Raw genomic sequence first — 18,840 nt, 5'->3', positions numbered from 1 at the left:
CGGCCCCTCCCTCCATAGCCCACACAGCCTCTGCCCCTCTTGGGCTGCAGTGAGAGCGATGAAACAGCAGAGCCCTGAGGACGGTGAGAACTGGGGGCCACAGGGTCTAGGGGGGCACGTGGCCATGGTCAGGCCTGGTGGCGTTACCCCGGCTAAAGTCTCGTGAGAATATTAACTGTGTGAATTCAGTGATGGCGTCCAGCTCACGGGGCTCAAGAGACCTGTCAATGGAAAGAAGGGGAAGCAGACACTGAAGTTGTGTCTCCAGAGACAGCATGCCTGGGTATCACGGTGCTGCTGCGTGTACTCACGGGTGTGAGCAGCAAGTGGCTGTGTGTGCCTGTTGTCACCTGTGTGTGAGACTGTGTAACGTGCTGTGTCTACAGATATTTACGCGTGTTGATGAGTGGACATGCTGACATCACGCGGGTGTGTGGCTGTGTGCGACTATGCAAATGTGCGTGATTTGGGGACTGTGTACAGAAAGGCGTGTGTTGGGCTGAGCATCCAGGTGCACAATTATGTGCACGTCAAGTGCTAGACGGGTCATGTGAGAGCAATGAAACAGCAGAGCCCTGAGGACAGTGAGAACTGGGGGCCACAGGGTCTAGTGGGGCACGTGGCCATGGTCAGGCCTGGTGGCGTTATCCTGGCTAAAGTCTCGTGGGAATATTAACTGTGTGAATTCAGTGACGGTGTCCAGCTCACGGGGCTCAAGAGACCTGTCAATGGAAAGAAGGGGAAGCGGACACTGAAGTTGTGTCTCCAGAGACAGCATGCCTGGGTATCACGGTGCTGCTGCGTGTACTCACGGGTGAGTACCGCTCTCAACATAGGCGGCTAGGGAGAAAGCCCACCCCAAGGAACCTGGTGTGTGTCTGTGCTGTGCTGAGTCGCTTCGGTTGTTGTCCGACTCTTTGTGACCCCATGGACTGTAGTCTATCAGGCTCCTCTGTCCATGGGATTCTCCAGGTAAGAATACTGGAGTGGGTTGCCATGCCCTCCTCCAGAGGATCTTCCCAACCCAGGAGTCGAACCCACATCTCCTGCGGCTCCTGCACTGCAGGCTGATTCTTTACTGCTGAGCCACCTGGGAAGCCAAGGAACCTGGGCAAGGTCATAAACATACAAAGGGGGAGGAAGTCCTGAGCAGACTGAGGCCTCAGCACAGCCCTTAGCTCATCCCGGACACACCAGAGCTGCGCATGGGCAGTGTGCCCTTTGTTCCTGACAAAGGCCAGTCAGCCACTGGCAACGCTGATCAACAGGCAACACTGCTGTGACAATTAGGAGTGACAAGGGCCCAGCTGCCCCATAGGACATCTGCCTCTTCTCCCGTCCCCTCTGCAGTCCTCTGCTCCCCAGCCCGCCCTGTGCCCTGCAGCCCCTCTGCCTGCAACACTCTGCCCCCACCTCTGCTCCAATTCAACCCCATGCATCCTCTAAGACTGTGCCCAGCCCGAGCCTCCCCCGAAAGAGCACTCAGCCCATACCTTGAGCCATACTTTCTTGTTTGTTCACATGTTGGTTTCCCACGGGACTACCTTTCTTTAGGGCAGTTAAAGTGCTTGGGAGAATACCTGGCACAGAGCAAGTGCTACATGAGCATTTGCTGATGCTCATGTTATTGTTATCATCCCCATGTCTCCAGTGCCTGGCAGAGTGCCTGGTCCAATTCAGACACACATCTGTTAGGTCAGCTTAACAAATCCTTGATCAGATCTGAGCTTCATCATAACCAGTTGCAAGGGTTACTAGAATTGTTCCCATTTTACAGATGAGAGCACTGAGACTTGGAGGGGTTTTTTTTCCCCTACCCTTTGTTTCCTTTACCAAATTCAAAGTGCTTCCTAGAAGCAGTCAAGGGATCCTATACATGGCAATGACCTAGCAGGTAGCCATGTATAACAATGAGTCTGTAGCCCCACGCTCTGTGCCAGGTGTCACGGTGGATATACTCCATCCACCATCTCACCTGTCACTCAGCCTGGCAGGTAAGATTGAGTACCCAATTCTTCAGGGAGCAGAACCCATGCTTGAGAGGGTTACCCACTTCAGAGGAGGTCACAAGCCCTCAGCTCCCCCCAGGCAGCCTCCCCCCTCAGCGTGGCCGTCCCAGGAACGACACGTTGACTGTGGGAGCACTCAGGCAGTCCGGCTGGGCAGAGGGGCGGGAGGGGACAGAGGATTACCAGGGAAATGGCTGGGGCTGGGGAATAGCAGGGAAGATGGGGACCGGTGTGGGTAGGATGACAATGAAATGAGAGGGCCCGATGCTCCAGAAAAGAAAAAGAAAAATCAGGCAAGGTGACAGCCCCAGGACTCTGAACATTCACCTCTTGGATCAGCTCTGGGCCTCCGTGGCGGGGGCAGGGTGCAGGCTGACCTGAGAGGTTCCCAGGCATCAAGCCGCAGATCACTCCCTGCTCCGGAAACCAGATCCAGTTCCGCCTCCTCCAAGAGGCCCTCCTGACTTTGCCAGGCCCCCGTGACTTCCCAGCGCAGGCACCAACACTGGCCAGCGGCCTCCAGGCTGGGTCATAATTTCCAGCCAGCACGCCCATCAGCCTGGCCCTCATTAGACTGTAGCCTAATCTGTGTATTCTCCACCCAACTCCAGGGGTCCTCAGGGGTCTCCGCAGCCAGACTGCAGGCCAGATCCTATCTGTGCCTCAGTTGCCCGCAGCCCGGCATAGATTCTCAGTAACTGCTTATCCAAGAAAGCTGAGACATGCCCTTCTTTCCCTGTTCCCCGTGCACTCCTTTGGGGCCCCTGAAATTGTTCCAGTGAGGGAGGAACCGAGAATGAACACCTTTTTCTAAGTACTTCCCAGAGGTTCGCATGTCTTGTTACTTTACATGTATCAAAACTTTCTTTCATCCTCACCTCCCCAGGACAATGGTATTGATAACAATTATCTCCAGTTTTTTCTAAGGAAGAGAGTGGGGCTCAGAGAGGTCCAAAGTCACCTGCAGTAGGTGCCAGGATGGACTTAGCGAGTCCCTGAGAGATGGGCGCTTCCTGCTGAGAATCGGGGGACGGGGACAGAGGCAGGTCTCTGACCTCACCCATCCCCACCCTCCTGTGCCTCTGGCTCCTCTTTCCTCCACCCCTCTCCTGGGGGTGGCGTGGGCTGGTGAGGGCCCTCGAGGGTGGGATGGGCTGGGGAAAGGCCACCCCAGGTTCCTTTCTGGGCTCCTGGACCACCTTCGTCGTCACACTCCCCGCTCACCTGCTCAGGTGAGGGCTGATAGCTGTAGCTCCCTTTACCCACCCTCCCCCCTCCTCCACACCCCCTGCCCCCGTGACACCTCTTCCCCCCACCCCTCCCTCAGCCCCACCCCTCCTGTTGGGGAGAAGGCTGGATTCCTCAGGTTCCAGGGGGCTCAGGCTCCCTCTTGGGGGCCCCTTACTCCCTACCCTAACCCCTCCCCAACTCTGGCTCTGGCTCTGTGGCCGCCCTGCTTCCTGACAGCCCTGCCCAGGAGCCTCAGTTTCTCCCAGCCAGAAACAGGAAGATGAGAGCTGCCCACCACCCCCACCAGCCAGGCCCAGCTTCCCTAGACCAGCCGACTGGGCTCCTCTTCAGGCCCGACTCCCCTTGTGCTCCAAAGGATGTGAGTGCACCAAAGGTGAAACCGAGGCTGGGCCGACCCGCCTGGTGTCCAGGAGGGGCTCTGGCCACCTCTGACTGCACTGGGGCCAGGGCTCTGTCCAGCTGCCTCTCTGGGGTCCCTCCCTGACTACCAAGTTGGGTACTGGGCCAAGTTGTACCAAGTTGTACCACCAGTACCAAGTTGGGTCCTGGTGCTGGGCCAGGGCTGACTGGCAGTTCGGGGGGCCTTGTAGGAGGGAACCGCCCCGCGGACCCAGGTCTTCCATCCCTGCCTCACTTGCCCCAGAGTTGAACTTCTCCGCGCAGCTCGGCAGGGCCAGGCTGGTGGAAGAGGCCCGCCCAGGCCAGCTCCTGCTCCAGAGAACAGCATGCAGACGGAGGGCCCCACTGGAAGAGCCGCCCTTTGGCTTAAGGATGGCAGGTGTAGGCAGCCCTGGGCCAGGGGATACCCCAACCCCATCAGCACCCAGAGTTTGGGAGCAGAACTAATTGTTCTAGGATGTGGTGGTCTTGGGAACAGGCGCCACAGAGGGGCCCGAGGGCTATGGGGAGGGGGTTGCCTGGAGGCACTGGCTGCTGGGGGAGGCGAGCTGGAGCCCAGCAAGCAGGCTGTGGGGGGAGGCGAAGCCCTGGGAGGGCTTCCGCCCCCTTGCCTCCCACTCAGCAGCCCCCAGAGAAACAGCAGCAGCTGTTCCAAAGCTTCCCCGCCCTTCCTCGAGACAGGTGTTGGCTGAATTCTCACTTCCTCCCAGCCTCAGAGAGCGCCTCCACCCGCTCTCCACCCGGCAGGCCGGTGCTGAGTCAGCAGCGCCTCTTCCTCTCCTCCACTCGGGGAGACCAGCCCCCACCTCCAGGGGGTGCGGCCGAGCCCTTTTGCTGAGGTCACCTGCGGGAGGGCTGGCTAACCCCTGCTCCCCTGCAGTGGCACACCTCAGGAAAGGAGGCCCCAGGGAAGCTCTTGCTGAGGAGCCAAACGGGAGCGGGGGCAGCCCCAGGAGGCAGGAGGGACCCGAGGCTCTGGACCCCCAGCGGGGCCTGTGCTGCCTGCAGAGTCACTGCTGTGGCCGGCAGAAGGGTGGAGCCTCTCTACTGAGCTCCGAGGCATGGCTGCTGCCCAGCGAATGGGCCAAAAGACAATGGAAGTGTAAGTGACTCTCATCCAGAGGAAATCACCATTTTTTTTACAGCAGGAAGGGGCAATTAGGCCAATTATCTCCTCTGGCAAGTTGGAAGTGCAGACCCAGAGCAGTCAGGCTCGCCAGCCCTGTCACAAGGGTGGTTATTGGCAGAGCAGCCTCAAAGCAGGGCTGGGCCCACCAGCCTGAATAATGGGCCATCACTGTTAACTGTTGTCTCTGGCTGGCTTCTCAAACTTCACTTCGCATAAGTCACACTTCATGTGACAAGTCCTGTAAGGTAGACCCATCGCCCCCATTTGACAGATGGGAAAACTGAGACCCACTGGAGGAAGCTGACTGGCTCAAGATCACAGTGGACTTTGGTGGCAGAACAGAGACCAGAAGCCAAATCTCAGAGGAATTTATCCGAAGCTTCCTTCCCCATGCCCTCTTTCCTGCCCCCTCTTTCCACCCCTTTGGGCCCGGACTGATGGTGAGCAGAGAGGCCTGGGAGCTGTCAGAGTCCACCATCCCCCACCCTCCCCGTGGCCAAACAACAGCTCAAGGGAGGCCACAGACCACACCAGCAGGGGTGGCCTGTGACCCAGAGCCGTTGGGTGCCTCACAAGCCACGAGTCTGAACACAGAGCCACCATTCGAGTGGAATTTGGTGAAGCCAGTCAAAGTGATGCTTGTGAAAACAGCTTAGCAAGACATGAAAGGGCTTTTAATAGGTTAAATCTGAAAAATCAGAGAATGCATAAGTGTATATTACTGTGTTTACAGCTCTACAAAAAATATGTATATAAGTATGAACAAACTGGTGGAAGGCTTTCACTAAAGTGATCACAGACAGGTGGACTCCTAAGAGATTTTTTCCCTTTGGTCTATTTTCTAAACTTTCCAAAATGTGAGTGTATTAAAATGTGAGTGTATTACTTGATGATATAACACAGATAGAAGGCATCATGATGACCTAAGAAAACCCAGGAGAGGTGCTCATGACTTGGGAGCCAAAGTCCTTGAAGGGGTACACCTAGTTATCTTGGTGGCAAGCTGAGCACAGGGGTCCCCCAGTTAAGCTGGCGAGGCCTCCTCCGAGCCGGAGTCTGCAGGCTAAAGGACTCACCACCCAGTTCCAGCCCCTGCTCATTTCCCACCCTGGGGTCTTTCTGGTCCACCAGGCACCCTCCCTGTCTCTCAGACTCCCCTTCCAGAGGGTGGAGGCTCTAGGCTGGGGACTTGACCTGCTTCACAGCTTGGCTGGCCGCAAGCTAGACTGAGGCCTCTCCCAAAGCGGACAAACCGATGTCCCCAGATGTGGAGGAAAATTAGGGATTCCTTTCCAGTCAGTGTTTTCTTGGTTTCAAGAGGGTTCCTAACAGTGTGCAGGCCCTGGGAAGCGCTGCAGGGAGCCACAGCTGGCCGGCCAGTCACACCACATCCACTTCTGGCTCAGCCATTCCCTAACCCAAGGCGAGCAGGGGACAACTTTCCCCACCCTTGGCCTCAGTTGTCTCCTCTGGTCCCCAGTTACCTCCTCCCAGTCTGTGTTGAGGAGGAAATGAGATAACAGAAGAGAAGAGCTTTGAACTAGGGAAAATCCACTCTGCAGACAGAGCCAAGCCTGAGGTTGGAGCCCATGCCTCACCCCTCATGCCCTGTCCTTGGCCTCAGCTGCCACCCCCCCACCCCCTCCTTCTCTGCGACTCTGCCCTCCTCCCCACATGGGTAGGCCCCACCTTTTTGCAAACCCATGGAGGCAATAATCTTGCCACTTGCTGGCCTTGGGTCCCTCTTCTCAAGAAAGATGAAGTTTGATAGAAGTTCAAACTGAGATACCAGAGCACAGCTCCCTGAGGGAGTGCATGTTGGTAGAGAGGTTGCTGAAAGCGTGACCTGCATGACTAAGGATGCAGGTGCCTGGCCAGATAAGGCAGGGAGGGAGAGTTCTTTGAGGGTGTGTCCCATAAATGTCCCATACATTTATCACCTAGTACTCCATCCAGGACTAGAAGTCTCAAATCCCAGGACACTGCCACAGTGCCCTTCCTTCTGCCCTCTTCAGCATCTCAAATTCTATTTATCTACATGCTGAACTAACCTCTCCCCCGAATTGTCTGCTCTGCCCACCATCCCTGCTTGCCTTCCTGGTCTCACATTCTCCCAGGCACGTCCAGACCTCCCCATCCCTCCGCCCCTCCACATCAACTCAGCTCTGTTCATTTCCTCTTATGGGAAGCTCCCCCCCCCCGCCCCCCATAAACCCTCCTCCTCATCCTCTAGACCACTGGTGTGTGGACTTCCAACACCCCTGGATGCCCGCCGTGGACTCCTCCCCAGCTAAGCTCTTCTGGGCTCATCCCTCTACTGGAGCTTCCGAAGGCCTAAGAAACGGATTTCTATCAGACTTTTCTCCCATTTTCTCCCAACCTTACGCTGCTTAACCCCTGGAGTAATGCTCTCCCGAGAACCATTCAAAGACAGGACAATGGTCCCAATGCTTCCCATAGCTATGCAAGGTGACAGGCCGCACCCACACCCCAACACACACACAACCCCTCCTCATAAATGCTTTCTGTTCTTGCCCAGTCAGCAGATCCACCTGGCCTTGACCGAAGTCTCCCTCCATTCCTGTCCCTGCCTGGAGTCTTTCTCCTCTCCCTCCTGTATACATACCAACCTTTGAGGCACAACTCAACCCCATTTCCTCAGCACATCTTCCCTGATTTATCTGATCTCTTGGCCAGTATATTCCAAGAGCTGTGCAGGATGTGGGCAGCCACCCAGCATGCCTCGGGACCTGCTCTGTGCCCGGTGTCTTTGAAAAGTCTCCACACACTCTATCAGGTAGATATAATGATGGTCATTGTTTAGAGAACACTCAGAGCAGTGGCCTAAGTTCACCCTTCCTGGTCAAGACTGGGATAGGACTCAACTCCTGGACTGCTCCAAGCTCTTCCCATTGCACCAATCAGGACATTGTGCCATCCGTTTGGGTGCCGAGGCACCGAATACCTTAGACAGTGTCTGGTTTCCTAAGCATCCATCTCCCAGCCTCAGCATAAGCCTCAGGAGGGCAGGTATCCAGGTCCCACATGGCTTTCATATCCCCCTTCAATTGGCTCCAAGTAGGAATTCAGTGAACACTCATTAACTAAATGAACAAACAAGTGAGTCAGTGAATGAATGACTTAATGAATGAATACATGAAAATACAGGCATTGCAAGTGGTTCAGCTGTGGGGTTATGAATGTTTGCTCTTAGTTCTTAAATCAGCCAGAAAATCTGAGCCTAAGGTAAGCCTTTCCCTCCAATTCTCTTAGAAATATATTGGCTCATCTGTGGCCAAACCATACCATCCTAATAAAAGCAAATTCAGATTCATATTATATTAAGCCAGGACTTTTTAAAGAACTATTTAGATTCATAGAGGAACCAAGGCCCAAGTGTACAAGTAAGTGTCTTATACATTTGAGCAACTGTGGTCAGGAAGGTCTGAGACACCCAAAGTTATGTCCTGAGCTGGAGTCAAGGGCCTGTGTCTCCTGGCCAGGAGTTTCCCATGGCACTTGGATCCAGCACAGAGCTGTTGCTTCCCTAGCTCAGAAAAGCATTAAGTTTTCCAATGGACACTGCAGGCTGCGTATTTAAAGGCGGGAAGGACATGGCAGGTAGGGCAGGAGGTGAGCAAGGAAGAGAGATGAGAGGTGACCCAGTGTCTGTTATCTGCATATTGCGGCATGGAGACTCTTGGTCGTCTTTTCCCCTAGCCTTGAATAATTAATAGTATCTGCCGATTTATGAAAAACTATTATTTAAGTAAGCCCCTCAATTAGGTGGGCCTTATCCAATGCTGGTTTCAGGAGAGAAGTTCTCTTATTCGAAAGGAAAAGTGGTAAATAAAAACCATGTTCCATCTTATTACAAAGTCCAGCGTAGAATCTACAGAGTAGATGGATTTCCCAAAATCTTAAGAGTTAAAATTGATTAAAACAGGTATGTGTCTGTTGGCTGAGAGCGTAGATGCAAAGTACAGTGGCTTTGTAATGACTGGACCATCCAGTTAGACAAAAAGGCTCCTTCAGATGAGTAAGTTTATTCTAACAGTCTAGACAAAAATATGGCATGCATTTGATAAATTGCTAAAACATGACTTCCCAGTAACCTACTAACTTTCTATGTTATTACTAGGTTACTAAACCATTCTCAAAACATTGACCAGATAATTCCAATATAATACATAATACTGGTTTAAAGAAATAAAATCCGAGAGTTGGTTAATAGCCACTGCTCTCTAGGGTGATCACCTGAGTTGGGATCGTTTTCCTTCTTGTTGAGGTTGGTTGGAGGATGGTTTATTTTGCTTTCTCAAACTGGGAACAAAATTGAAAGTTTCATGAAAACCAAAATAAAAGGAGGCAGAGGAGAGGGAGAAGGAGGGAGAGAAACAAAATCCCCAAGATCTGCCTATCTCGCCTCACACAAACTGCAGTACGAGCCTCCGCTGGGAGCTTGCATGTGTGTCCATGTGTCACAGTAAATCAGCTCAGCTTTCCCACCCGGGCTGGGGAGAGCATGAGAACAAAGGGCCAGAGCAGAAAGGGCAGCCATGGGGGAGAGGAGAGCCGCGTCGAGCCACAAAGGAGGCGAGGAAGCGCTGTGGTCAGGCAGGGGTGCGCCCGCCTGGCAGGGAAGGCTGGCAGGGGGCAGAGGCGAGCTGGGAGACAGCCCACAGAGGCGAGCAGGAGGCACCTTGGCCCAAGGAAGAGCGGCTTCAAAATGATGACCCTTTGAAGGAACCGTGAATTTCTTTAATCAACTAATTTCCTCGGTGACTAAAACGCCTCATTTAGCAAGGCTTATTCTGAGCTGAAATTGAATAGGTGTAATTGACAAATGTTTGAATTTGAGTTCCACTCTGGGGGAAAAAAAAATACCTCTCCACTGGCTCCTCAAATATAATTATGGAACAAAGATATATTTTAAGGGCTCTTCTTCCAGTTCAGTTTGGGGGTAGATTCGGACTTCCCTCCTGATCCCCGCCCCCCACAATCCGACAATGACAGAGATCTGGCTTTCTTTCTCAAGAGAGGCACTCCGGCCGGCCACAGATGAGGCAGCTGTCAGGAAACTGGGCTGTAATCAGCGTTCACTGGCTCACAGCCTACAGAGGGCACAGACCCTCTTATTCCTGCAGTAACAGGTCAGGCTGCTGGCCCTGGGATGAATGTGGGAGTGGTCTGAGTTGGTTTCTGTTTCAAACATTTTCCTTATGCAGGATCTCCATGCAAAACTTACATCGCAGGTCCCAACAATTTAAATATGCACCTGGGAGAGGATACTTTCAAATTCCAGATCAAGGCTTCAACTGCATGTAACATGTCACCCCCAGCATGACTTAGAAGGACAGTAAATCAATGAAACAGTAAAAAGAAAAAAAAGACAACTGAAAATGGGTTTTTCAGGCGAGTCTGAAATGCTACAAGATTGCTAGTTAAGAACAGTATCCCTTTTCTCAACCTAAGGGTTATAGCCCATCTCTTCATCAACATCATAAACCGGGTGCCCATGAAACTTGGAAACTGAGATGAAAAGTGGAGGCTATCGGGTGGGTACATAGGTGGCCAAAGATAGGAGTTCTTTCTATGTAATAGAGCTATTTTGGTGTGTCAGGACAACTGACCCATCCCCCACCACAGTACCCAGACATCTACTGTAGAAAGATATGGACTAGATGAGATTAAAGTCACCATATCTGTATCACAAAAAAAAAGGAAAGAAAAAAAAAAAAACCAGAAGGCATTCACTCAAATCTTACAATGGGAGGTGGGAGTGGTGGGTGGGTGGGTGAGGGGTGGGGATAGAAAAGCAAGGGGGGAAATCTAAACAGCAGGATACGACAATAAATGGGAAAACAGCAAGAGAAAAAGCACACTAGGTTAATATAGGAAACTAGTTCTTTATTGAGAGATTGTATATTAGTATTAGTGGATTCTGTGTGTAACAATGTCGTCATGCACACGATACAAAAAAAAAAAGAAAAAAAAAAAAGGCTGGGCCCACCATGCTTCGGAAGGGCAACAGAACAAAAGCAGCGTACAATGAGCAGATGGCCCGGGCTACACGAGCACAGTAGGTTTCAGCAGGGTAACATCTCTAACCGAGCGCTGTACATTGTCAACTGGGGGATGTAAAAAAATACAGATCATGCTTTAGTTTTAGTACAAGAAAAGGTGAAAAAGATACACAACCAAAAGGATATTTGATACAGAAAAAATTACCCACAAAATAAGAACAGGAAGTAATTCAGCACAGCAGAACACGCGATCCCTGTTTAATGGAAAACCATTTTGCTGGGGATTCTTTTTCTTTTCGTTTTTTTCTCTTCTCCTTCTTTTCAGATTGCCAAATGGCAATCTGGGGAGGCCCCTTGGGACTTTACTTTGGAAGGGCCCTCAAAGTAGGGGCCTTATTCTTTCTTTATTGCTGCTGTTTTGTTTCAGTTTTCAAGCAGGTCTGGCCAGCGAGGCAGCAGAAGGGAGCCGGCTGTTAAAGGGGCAGCTCTGAGGGCCAGGGCGGATGTCCAAAGATGCTCTTGACATTGTACAATTAAACAATTAAGACACCGTGGCCAGGGCTCCCCCTTAAGCCAAAGACCTTGCTGCACCAAATTTTCAGAGTAGCAGCAACTATCATTTTATCAAAATTGTTCATATATATATATATATTTATTATTTTTTGCCTCTGACTAGATGTAATCTCTTCACTTATGCCAGGGTGCTAGCAGGGAGCTAGCTGAAGCCACCCAGATAAGTGGCAAATGGGGTGCTACAGCCTCCAAGCCAAGGCAAAAGGAGTCCACTTAACAGGGATTTACAGTGCAATGTACTCGGCTAAACAAGATGAGATACAAAAATGGTTATTTCTCTACATCTATTCTGAAATGGCCTACATCCTATACTACTACAATGGAAACTAAAAAGAACAGATTTAAGCTGGCAAGCTATCTAATAGTTTTACAAGAAGATTGTGGTTTAGGACCTTGTTGGGTTAAGCATTAGTATCCTCTATCGGAAGGTCATGAATTCTTATCACATTGTGCTAAATTTTACTTACAGCCCGACTAACCCTCAGCCCTTGAATTTCCTATGGGCGTGTTTGCCATGAAAGTAAACTTTGACTGGCAGAATTTGTTTTCTTAGGTGTTTTTTGTTTTTGGAGGGGGGTGTATTAAAAACAAAATTTAAAGGCAGCTGAGCAATTTGAATTTCAAAACATGGAATCAGCATCCTGCAATGGTATTTAGAGATTGGTGGTATTAATGAGGATGATAATGATTTAATCAGGATAATTATACTTTCAGGCTCAACATCCATCTTAATCATTTTTGAATTTCTGCCTAGTGTAATGTTCCACACCCGTTTTAAACGGAAATGCCAAGTAATGAGATATAATTGTGTATTGGGGGAGGGATTGGCATTTCAAGGGAGATCTCACCCAGCCCCCCCCATTCCTATTCTTCACACATCCCCTCCACCCCTGCCCCCCACTGCTAGGCTGGCCTGAGACAGGGGATACTGCCGCTTAAATAGCAATGCCTTCCTCAGATGGAGACAGGAGATGGTTAAGAGGGGTGTCACAATACAGCTAAATGCGGAGGCAGAAGGGTCACAGCGCACACAGCAGCGAGTTGACCATTCACTGAGCTACACAATGAAGAAAAAAAAAAAGATTTGATAAATGCAGAATGTCATCATTCTATCATCACACAAAAAACTGCGGTTCAAACAGGCCTAAGGGGGTCAACCTTGCCTTTTAGGTTCTGGGGAGAGGCTGGGGCTGGGGACAGCTGGGCTGGAAGAAAGAGGGCTGGGCTTTCATTCTCTGGCCCAATAGGGCCCCTGGGGCGCACGAAGGCGCTGGCCCGCGACCCCACCCCCCACTCTGACTTGGGGGAGCAGCCCTGGTCGCAAAGGGAAGACATCATTCCGTGCGTGAGGGAGGGGGGCCGGGGGAGGGCTTCAGCCAGGAGGGATTGAAGCAGACGTGGAGTGGGAGAGGATAGCAGAAACATTTCCAAGAAGAGCAATGTGAGTCCAGAGGCAGAATGCAAAAAGAAAAATAATAATAATGAATCTAAATGCATCTCGGGTTTGCTTTGGGAGGTGGGAATTTTTGATTAAAAGAAAATGGAAGAAATGTGAAGCGGGGAGAAGAGGGGGAAAATCAAGCTATTGTTGTTAGCAGAATGTAAGGGAAGGGGGATGTGGGGAAGGGGACCGTGCAAACACATCCCATATATCACAGTTAAAAACAAAGCCGGCGCCGGCCTGCTGCTTTGTCAACGCCTGCCGGGGGCAAAGGCCTGGCCTGGGGGCAGCATCCCACCGCATCCGCGCACACACAGCGCAACACCCAAGGGCCGGCACCCCTCTCCGGCCGGCCGGGTCCAGGGGTGCACAGCAGTGCACGCCTGACTCTCCAAGGCGCGCACACACTTGCACACAGTCACATACACGCGCGCACGCACACATACACACACACACACAAGCATCTTGAACCCATAAATACAACTGTCATACAAAGACCATGGTGTGGGGGGTGGATAGCAGAAGGGTGATACACAAAAAAGGGTTAAAGGGGAGGAAAAGATGGGACGGGAAATCGTGCAAGTGCCCACGAGAAGGTGGGGGCTGGGGCATGGGACAGGGCAGATGCCAGATGCGAGCTAGGCAGCCATCGGTATCAGTGACTAAATAATGGAGAAACACGAACACAAATGACATGAAACACACATACATCTCAAAAAAAAAAAAAAAAAATTACAGAAAGCCAAGTAGGCTTACACACACACACACACACACACACACAGGCGCGCACGCACACAGTCATGTATCTCTCTCCGTCCTTCGATCACACAGGGCTAGGTATTGGGGGAAGGGGCTATGACTGGGGGAACCGCGTCCGCCGCAAAGAATAAAAAATTGGGGCCGGGGAGGGAGGGGACTCGAATTCGCCAAACCCTAACTTCACTGCAAAAGCTCCCACGAGGGCGGCCACCTCCACACTCGGGGTCCCCCAGAAGGGAGAGGGGAGAAGCCACCGCTCGCCCCGCGTCCTCCCGGGTGTGCCCTGAACGCCCCCCCCTCAACCCGCCGCCCTCGGCGCCAGCCCCCGCCCGGGTGCCCGCGGCGATCCACGCTCGGAAGAGGACCCCGAAAGCAAAAAGCGATACCTCTGTTTCGCACAGAGCCAAACACTGGAAGCACGAGATAGCCGACGTGGACCAGGACCATCCTGGCTCCTCGCGCGGCGGCGGCGGCGGCGGCTGCGCGCGGGCCCTTTGTGGCGCGGCTCCGGGGCGCGGGCGCGGGCGGCGGCGGGGCTGCGGGAGCCGCCGGGGCGGGAGGCGGGGCGCGGGGCGCGGGCGGCGGCGGGGCGGCGGCTGGCGGAGAGACAGATGGCCCATGGAAAGGCTCCCTTCCCGGCCCCTCTCGACATTCAAAGGCGCTGGGGCCGCAGCTGCCGCCACACAAAGGCGCGCCCAGCCAATGGGAACGGAGCGCAGCGCGGCGCGGCCTCGCCGAAACCGCGGGGGACAGCGGGGACCGCGGGCGCGCGGGTGGCGGGGGGGCGGGGGTGCAGGGAGGGAGGGGTGATGTCTGAGAAGCAGCGGGCGGCCAATCGCCGTAGCCCGCGGCCGGGCGCGGGAAGGGGGTCAGCCCCGCGGGGCTCCTGCAGCCTCGCGTGGGTCCCTGGTCGCCCACGGGCCGGAACGCGCGCGCGTGGAGCGCCCTGCACCCAGACTCGCGCGGCGTGCACACGGAACGTGCACACACCGAGAGCGACGTGCACCCAGACATGTGAAGGTGCCTTCGTGCGTGCGGAGAGACAGGCTCGAGCGTTTCCAGTGCACACGACCCAGAGGTCTTTGCACAACGCGCCCGGGTCACTCGGGGACGTGTGCATGGAGGCAGGCACACGTGCAGAGCCCGACTGCGGGCACAAGTGGAGCTGGAAAGCGAGCAAGCGCTGCACACGGGACCCAGGCACTGTCACACGGGCATGCACACACCGAAAGCCTGGTTAACCGAACTCGTGCCAAGAACGCATTCCCAAAGACACACAGAGAGGACACACAATGCAGATATGCACACTTCCAGGCTCTCTGCCTGTCGCACCGCTGTGATGCTTCTGCAGAGCACAAAGCTCACAATATGTATTTGCAGAATGGAAAACCCTGTTCCTAGACTGAGATGTGTGCACAGGTTCCATACAGAGACATGCTCACCCCAGAAAACCATTCGACCACCATTCTCTGCACTCTGACGGAGGTGCAACCAGCCATGTGCACAGACACGCCCACTTCCACTGCTGACAGGCACATATGTGATATCAGGGTTAGGAGGCTCCTCAGAGTCACACGTGGCCGCCCAGCCACGGGGTCTCATGGGTCCTGTGGCTGGTCTGCCAGGTACAAGCAAGACAGAAGCAAAGAGGCTTCACCCAGCAGCCCAGTTGTCAGGTGGACTGCTAAGACCCGGTTCCTACACTCAGCCCACCTGCTATGGCAACTCCCAGCAGAGCCCCCAGACCAGGCTCACAGTCCAAAGTCCAAGGCAAGACCAGAGTCAGCTTGGCATCCACAAGGCAGAGGACATTTCCTCCATCTCAACTTGTCTTCAGTGGCTCCTTTATTTTATGAGTTTGGGAAAATTAGATGGGAAAATTGCAGTAGGTAGAACTGGAAAAAAAATCTACTTAATGAAACCTGCTTCCATGTTTGAGATAAGGAAAAGGAGCCCATTTACTGAATACACTTTGTGCTGTCAGGGCCTAAGGAGGTGATCCAAATCCTACGGAGGCCCCAACACTTGCAGCCCAGAGGGGCTTCAGAAATGGAAGAGATGGGGGTCAGCACAGGGTGCTGGGGAGGGGACACCTAAGAGGAGCACCTAGCAGAGTGGGTGGGAGGGGGGAGAGCAGACGGGGTTGACTCCAGAAAATTGACTTCTAAGTGCAACTTGAAGAAAGAGCGGGAGAAGTGAGGTCAGGCGAAGAAGAACACAGCAAAGGGAAAACCGCAGGCAGGCTTTGCCAAGACACCCACCGTATTCCCGGTGGCCACAGCTGGGCATGATCCCAGTGCATGCATATTCCTCAGACCCCTCCCCACCCTGAACACCTCCACTGCCCTCAGAGAACTCGGGGATGAAGGCAGTCAGAAGAGCACACCAACAGTTCCAAGCCCCACTCTTGACAATCATTTCAACCCACTCCTGCCCCCAGTTCTTTCCTTTGTTCATTACCGATTGAATAAACATAATGCCACCACTAATAAAATTTTAAATGAAAAGAACTTAAGAACACCTAACTACTAAAATGTTTTCCTTTTCTGTTTCAGGCTTTGCCAGTTTAATTATATAATATAGCTTTTGTCATCAGAATCTACATATTTTTACCTTGCTTTTTAAACTCAACATTTTAGAGACTTCCCTGGTGGTCCAGTGGTTAAGAATCTGCCTTCCGATACAGGGGATGTGGGTTCAGTCCCTGGTCAGGGAACTAAAGTCCCACATGCCTGGGGGCAGCTAAGCCCACACGCCAAAACTTTTTAAGCTTCTGTGCTGCAGAGAAGTCTGCCCACTGCAACGAAGAGCCAGAGCACCTCAGTGAAGACCCAGGACAGCCAAGTATTTAAGGAAATAAATAAATAATAAAAATAGTAATAGGGACTTCAGTGGTGGTCCAGTGGTTAAAAATCTACTCAGTGCAGGAGGCATGGGTTCAATCCCTGATCTGGGAACTAAGATCCCACATCCCAAGGGGCAACTAAGCCCATGCGCCCCAACTACTGAAGCCCGAGTGCCCTACAGCTTGTGCTCTGCAACAAGAGAAGCCACCACCAGGAGAAGCATTGGCAATGCAATGAGAGTAGCCCTGGTCTACAGCCATACCACCCTGAACACGCCTGATCACATCTGATCTCGGAAGCTAAGCAGGGTCGGGCCTGGTTAGAACTTGGATGGGAGGGCAGCTTCCACTCATCACAACTAGAGAAAGCCTGTATACAGCAGCAAACACCCAGCACAGCAATAAATAAGTACATAAACAAATGTTTAAAATAATAATAATAAACTTAAAATTTTATCAGAAATATTTTCCCATAATTATCTTCCTAATTTTCATTTTAGATGTTTTCACTGTATTCCAACAAGTGAATGTACTGTGAAATTACTTAATCATCCTCTATTCTTGGGCACTTAATTTCCTCTCAGTTTTTCATTTCTGCAAATCATACAAGGAACTTTTGCATTCTTGTAGCTGATAGCTTTTGTTGAGCTGTAACTTCGAATAAACTTTGAGGATTGGCTGGCATTCTTAAGTAAATATAGAAAACTTTATGTTGCCTGCCATACATTTTAAAAGCTTTATAAAAAGATTAAGCTCATTGCCAATGCTACCAGCAATATGCATGCGTGTGTGCTAAGTCTTCAGTCATGTCTGACTCTTTGCGACGCTATGGACTGTAGCCCACCATGGCTCCTCTGTCCATGGGATTCTCCAGGCAAGAATACTGGAGTGGATTGCCATGCCCTCCTCCAGGGGATCTTCCCAACCCAGGGACCGAACCTGGGTCTCCTGCAGATCCTACATTGCAGGCTGATTCTTTATAATATGCCAGTTCCTTTGCAACCTGGCTAGCTTTGGGTGAGCATTCTTTATCTTACTTTATACTAGAGCAGCTCACAAAGGCTATGACTGCCCAGCCTGACCTTGTCAGCAGAGCAATTTGGATACACACTCCAAAGTCAGATTGCCTGGCTTCATATTCTGGCTCTGCCACTTACTAGCTTGGACAAGTTATTTTAACTTCTCTGGGCCTTGGTTTCAGTAGCTGTAAAATGAACATGATTATAGCAACCTTCCCCAAAGGACTGAGGTGAGGACCAAGTAAGTTAATACTTGTCGAGGACATAGAATAGTGCCCGGCTCTGCAGCCCTTAGTTCTTTCCCCTTGTCCATCTCTCCTTGTCCACTAACAAGGACTCTCTTGTCCTCCTGTTGTTATTTATGACTGCCTAGTTAATGTATTTAGGGGACATTATACCATAACGTGGAACATCCATTAGACAAAAGCAATCATCAAAGAACAGACCAGCACTATGGCTAGGGAAATCCACCTACTAACCATACCCTTCTTGCCTTCATATGCTTCAGAGACACATAACTGGCAGCTGCCCATATTCATCGATGTAACAACATTCCCACACCGGCCTGCACCTTCTGCTAAGAAGGACTGTGGGTCAGGAGAACAAGCTTCATTTGTAATAAAACCTACCATCCCTCAGCCTCAGTCCTCAGTGTATTAGCCCATCTGTCTAATACGGGTAATAATAACCCGCATTAAAGGTTTACTGTGAGGATCAAATGAGGAGATAGTTACGGAGTCTGTAAATAATACAGAGAATTCTAGAACCGTAGAATGAAACTTGATCTCAAGTTTCTCTCCAAGAATGAAACTTGATTATTGTCTTGCCCACCTCCCTGTTTTGCGGATGAAGAAACCGAGGCTCAGAAATGGGCTCACGAACAAAATCAGAACTGTTCAAGGCTGGATTACAGCTAGATCCATTTTCCCCAGTACACAGCCTAAGATTGCTCTACCTCCCATTTTCTTCCCATTATGCTGATGAGGACTATTTTCACTCCCCTTCCCATGACGTAAAGTCCACAGAAGTTCATTCATCCCGGTTTTTTCTTTGTATATTCTTCTTGCCCACTGCCAAAATCAATATCTAGAGCATGTTTGCAGGCTTAGCATGTAAGACTCAGGAGGAAATACTGAAAATGCAAGGTGAAGGTCCATCCATAATTCCTGATCCAAAATGGAGAAACATGGCTCTATAGAGCAGAAATAGCACTGTCATTTGGAACCTGGACCCACGCTTTGATTCCTCACTCTCTTTCATTTCCACTCTGGCCACCTGCAGAAAGGATTCTATAGAGCATCGTGTTTCTGGCACCCAGAAGCAACTGTTTCAAGAACTACTCCTTTGGAGCCCAGTATCAGATCTGGGTTATGACTACCACTGCCCTTT

At 51.7% G+C, this 18,840-nt stretch overlaps 1 protein-coding gene across 1 annotated transcript in view; it reads right to left on the bottom strand.

Moving 5' to 3' along the window:
* The window catches only part of ARK2C (arkadia (RNF111) C-terminal like ring finger ubiquitin ligase 2C), a 116,842-nt gene extending 102,745 nt beyond the window's left edge, over window positions 1-14,097 (bottom strand). Inside the window, exon 1 of the mRNA XM_070778995.1 lies at window positions 13,974-14,097. Within this exon, the coding sequence (XP_070635096.1) occupies window positions 13,974-14,034 (61 nt within the window). The 5' untranslated portion in view covers window positions 14,035-14,097. The remainder of the gene's footprint in view (window positions 1-13,973) is intronic.
* Between the last annotated feature and the right edge of the window lie 4,743 nt (window positions 14,098-18,840).

The sequence above is a fragment of the Bos indicus genome, chromosome 24 (genome assembly GCF_029378745.1).
Source record: "Bos indicus isolate NIAB-ARS_2022 breed Sahiwal x Tharparkar chromosome 24, NIAB-ARS_B.indTharparkar_mat_pri_1.0, whole genome shotgun sequence".
Lineage (NCBI taxonomy): Eukaryota > Metazoa > Chordata > Mammalia > Artiodactyla > Bovidae > Bos > Bos indicus.
This window is presented reverse-complemented; position numbering and strand designations above follow the sequence as displayed.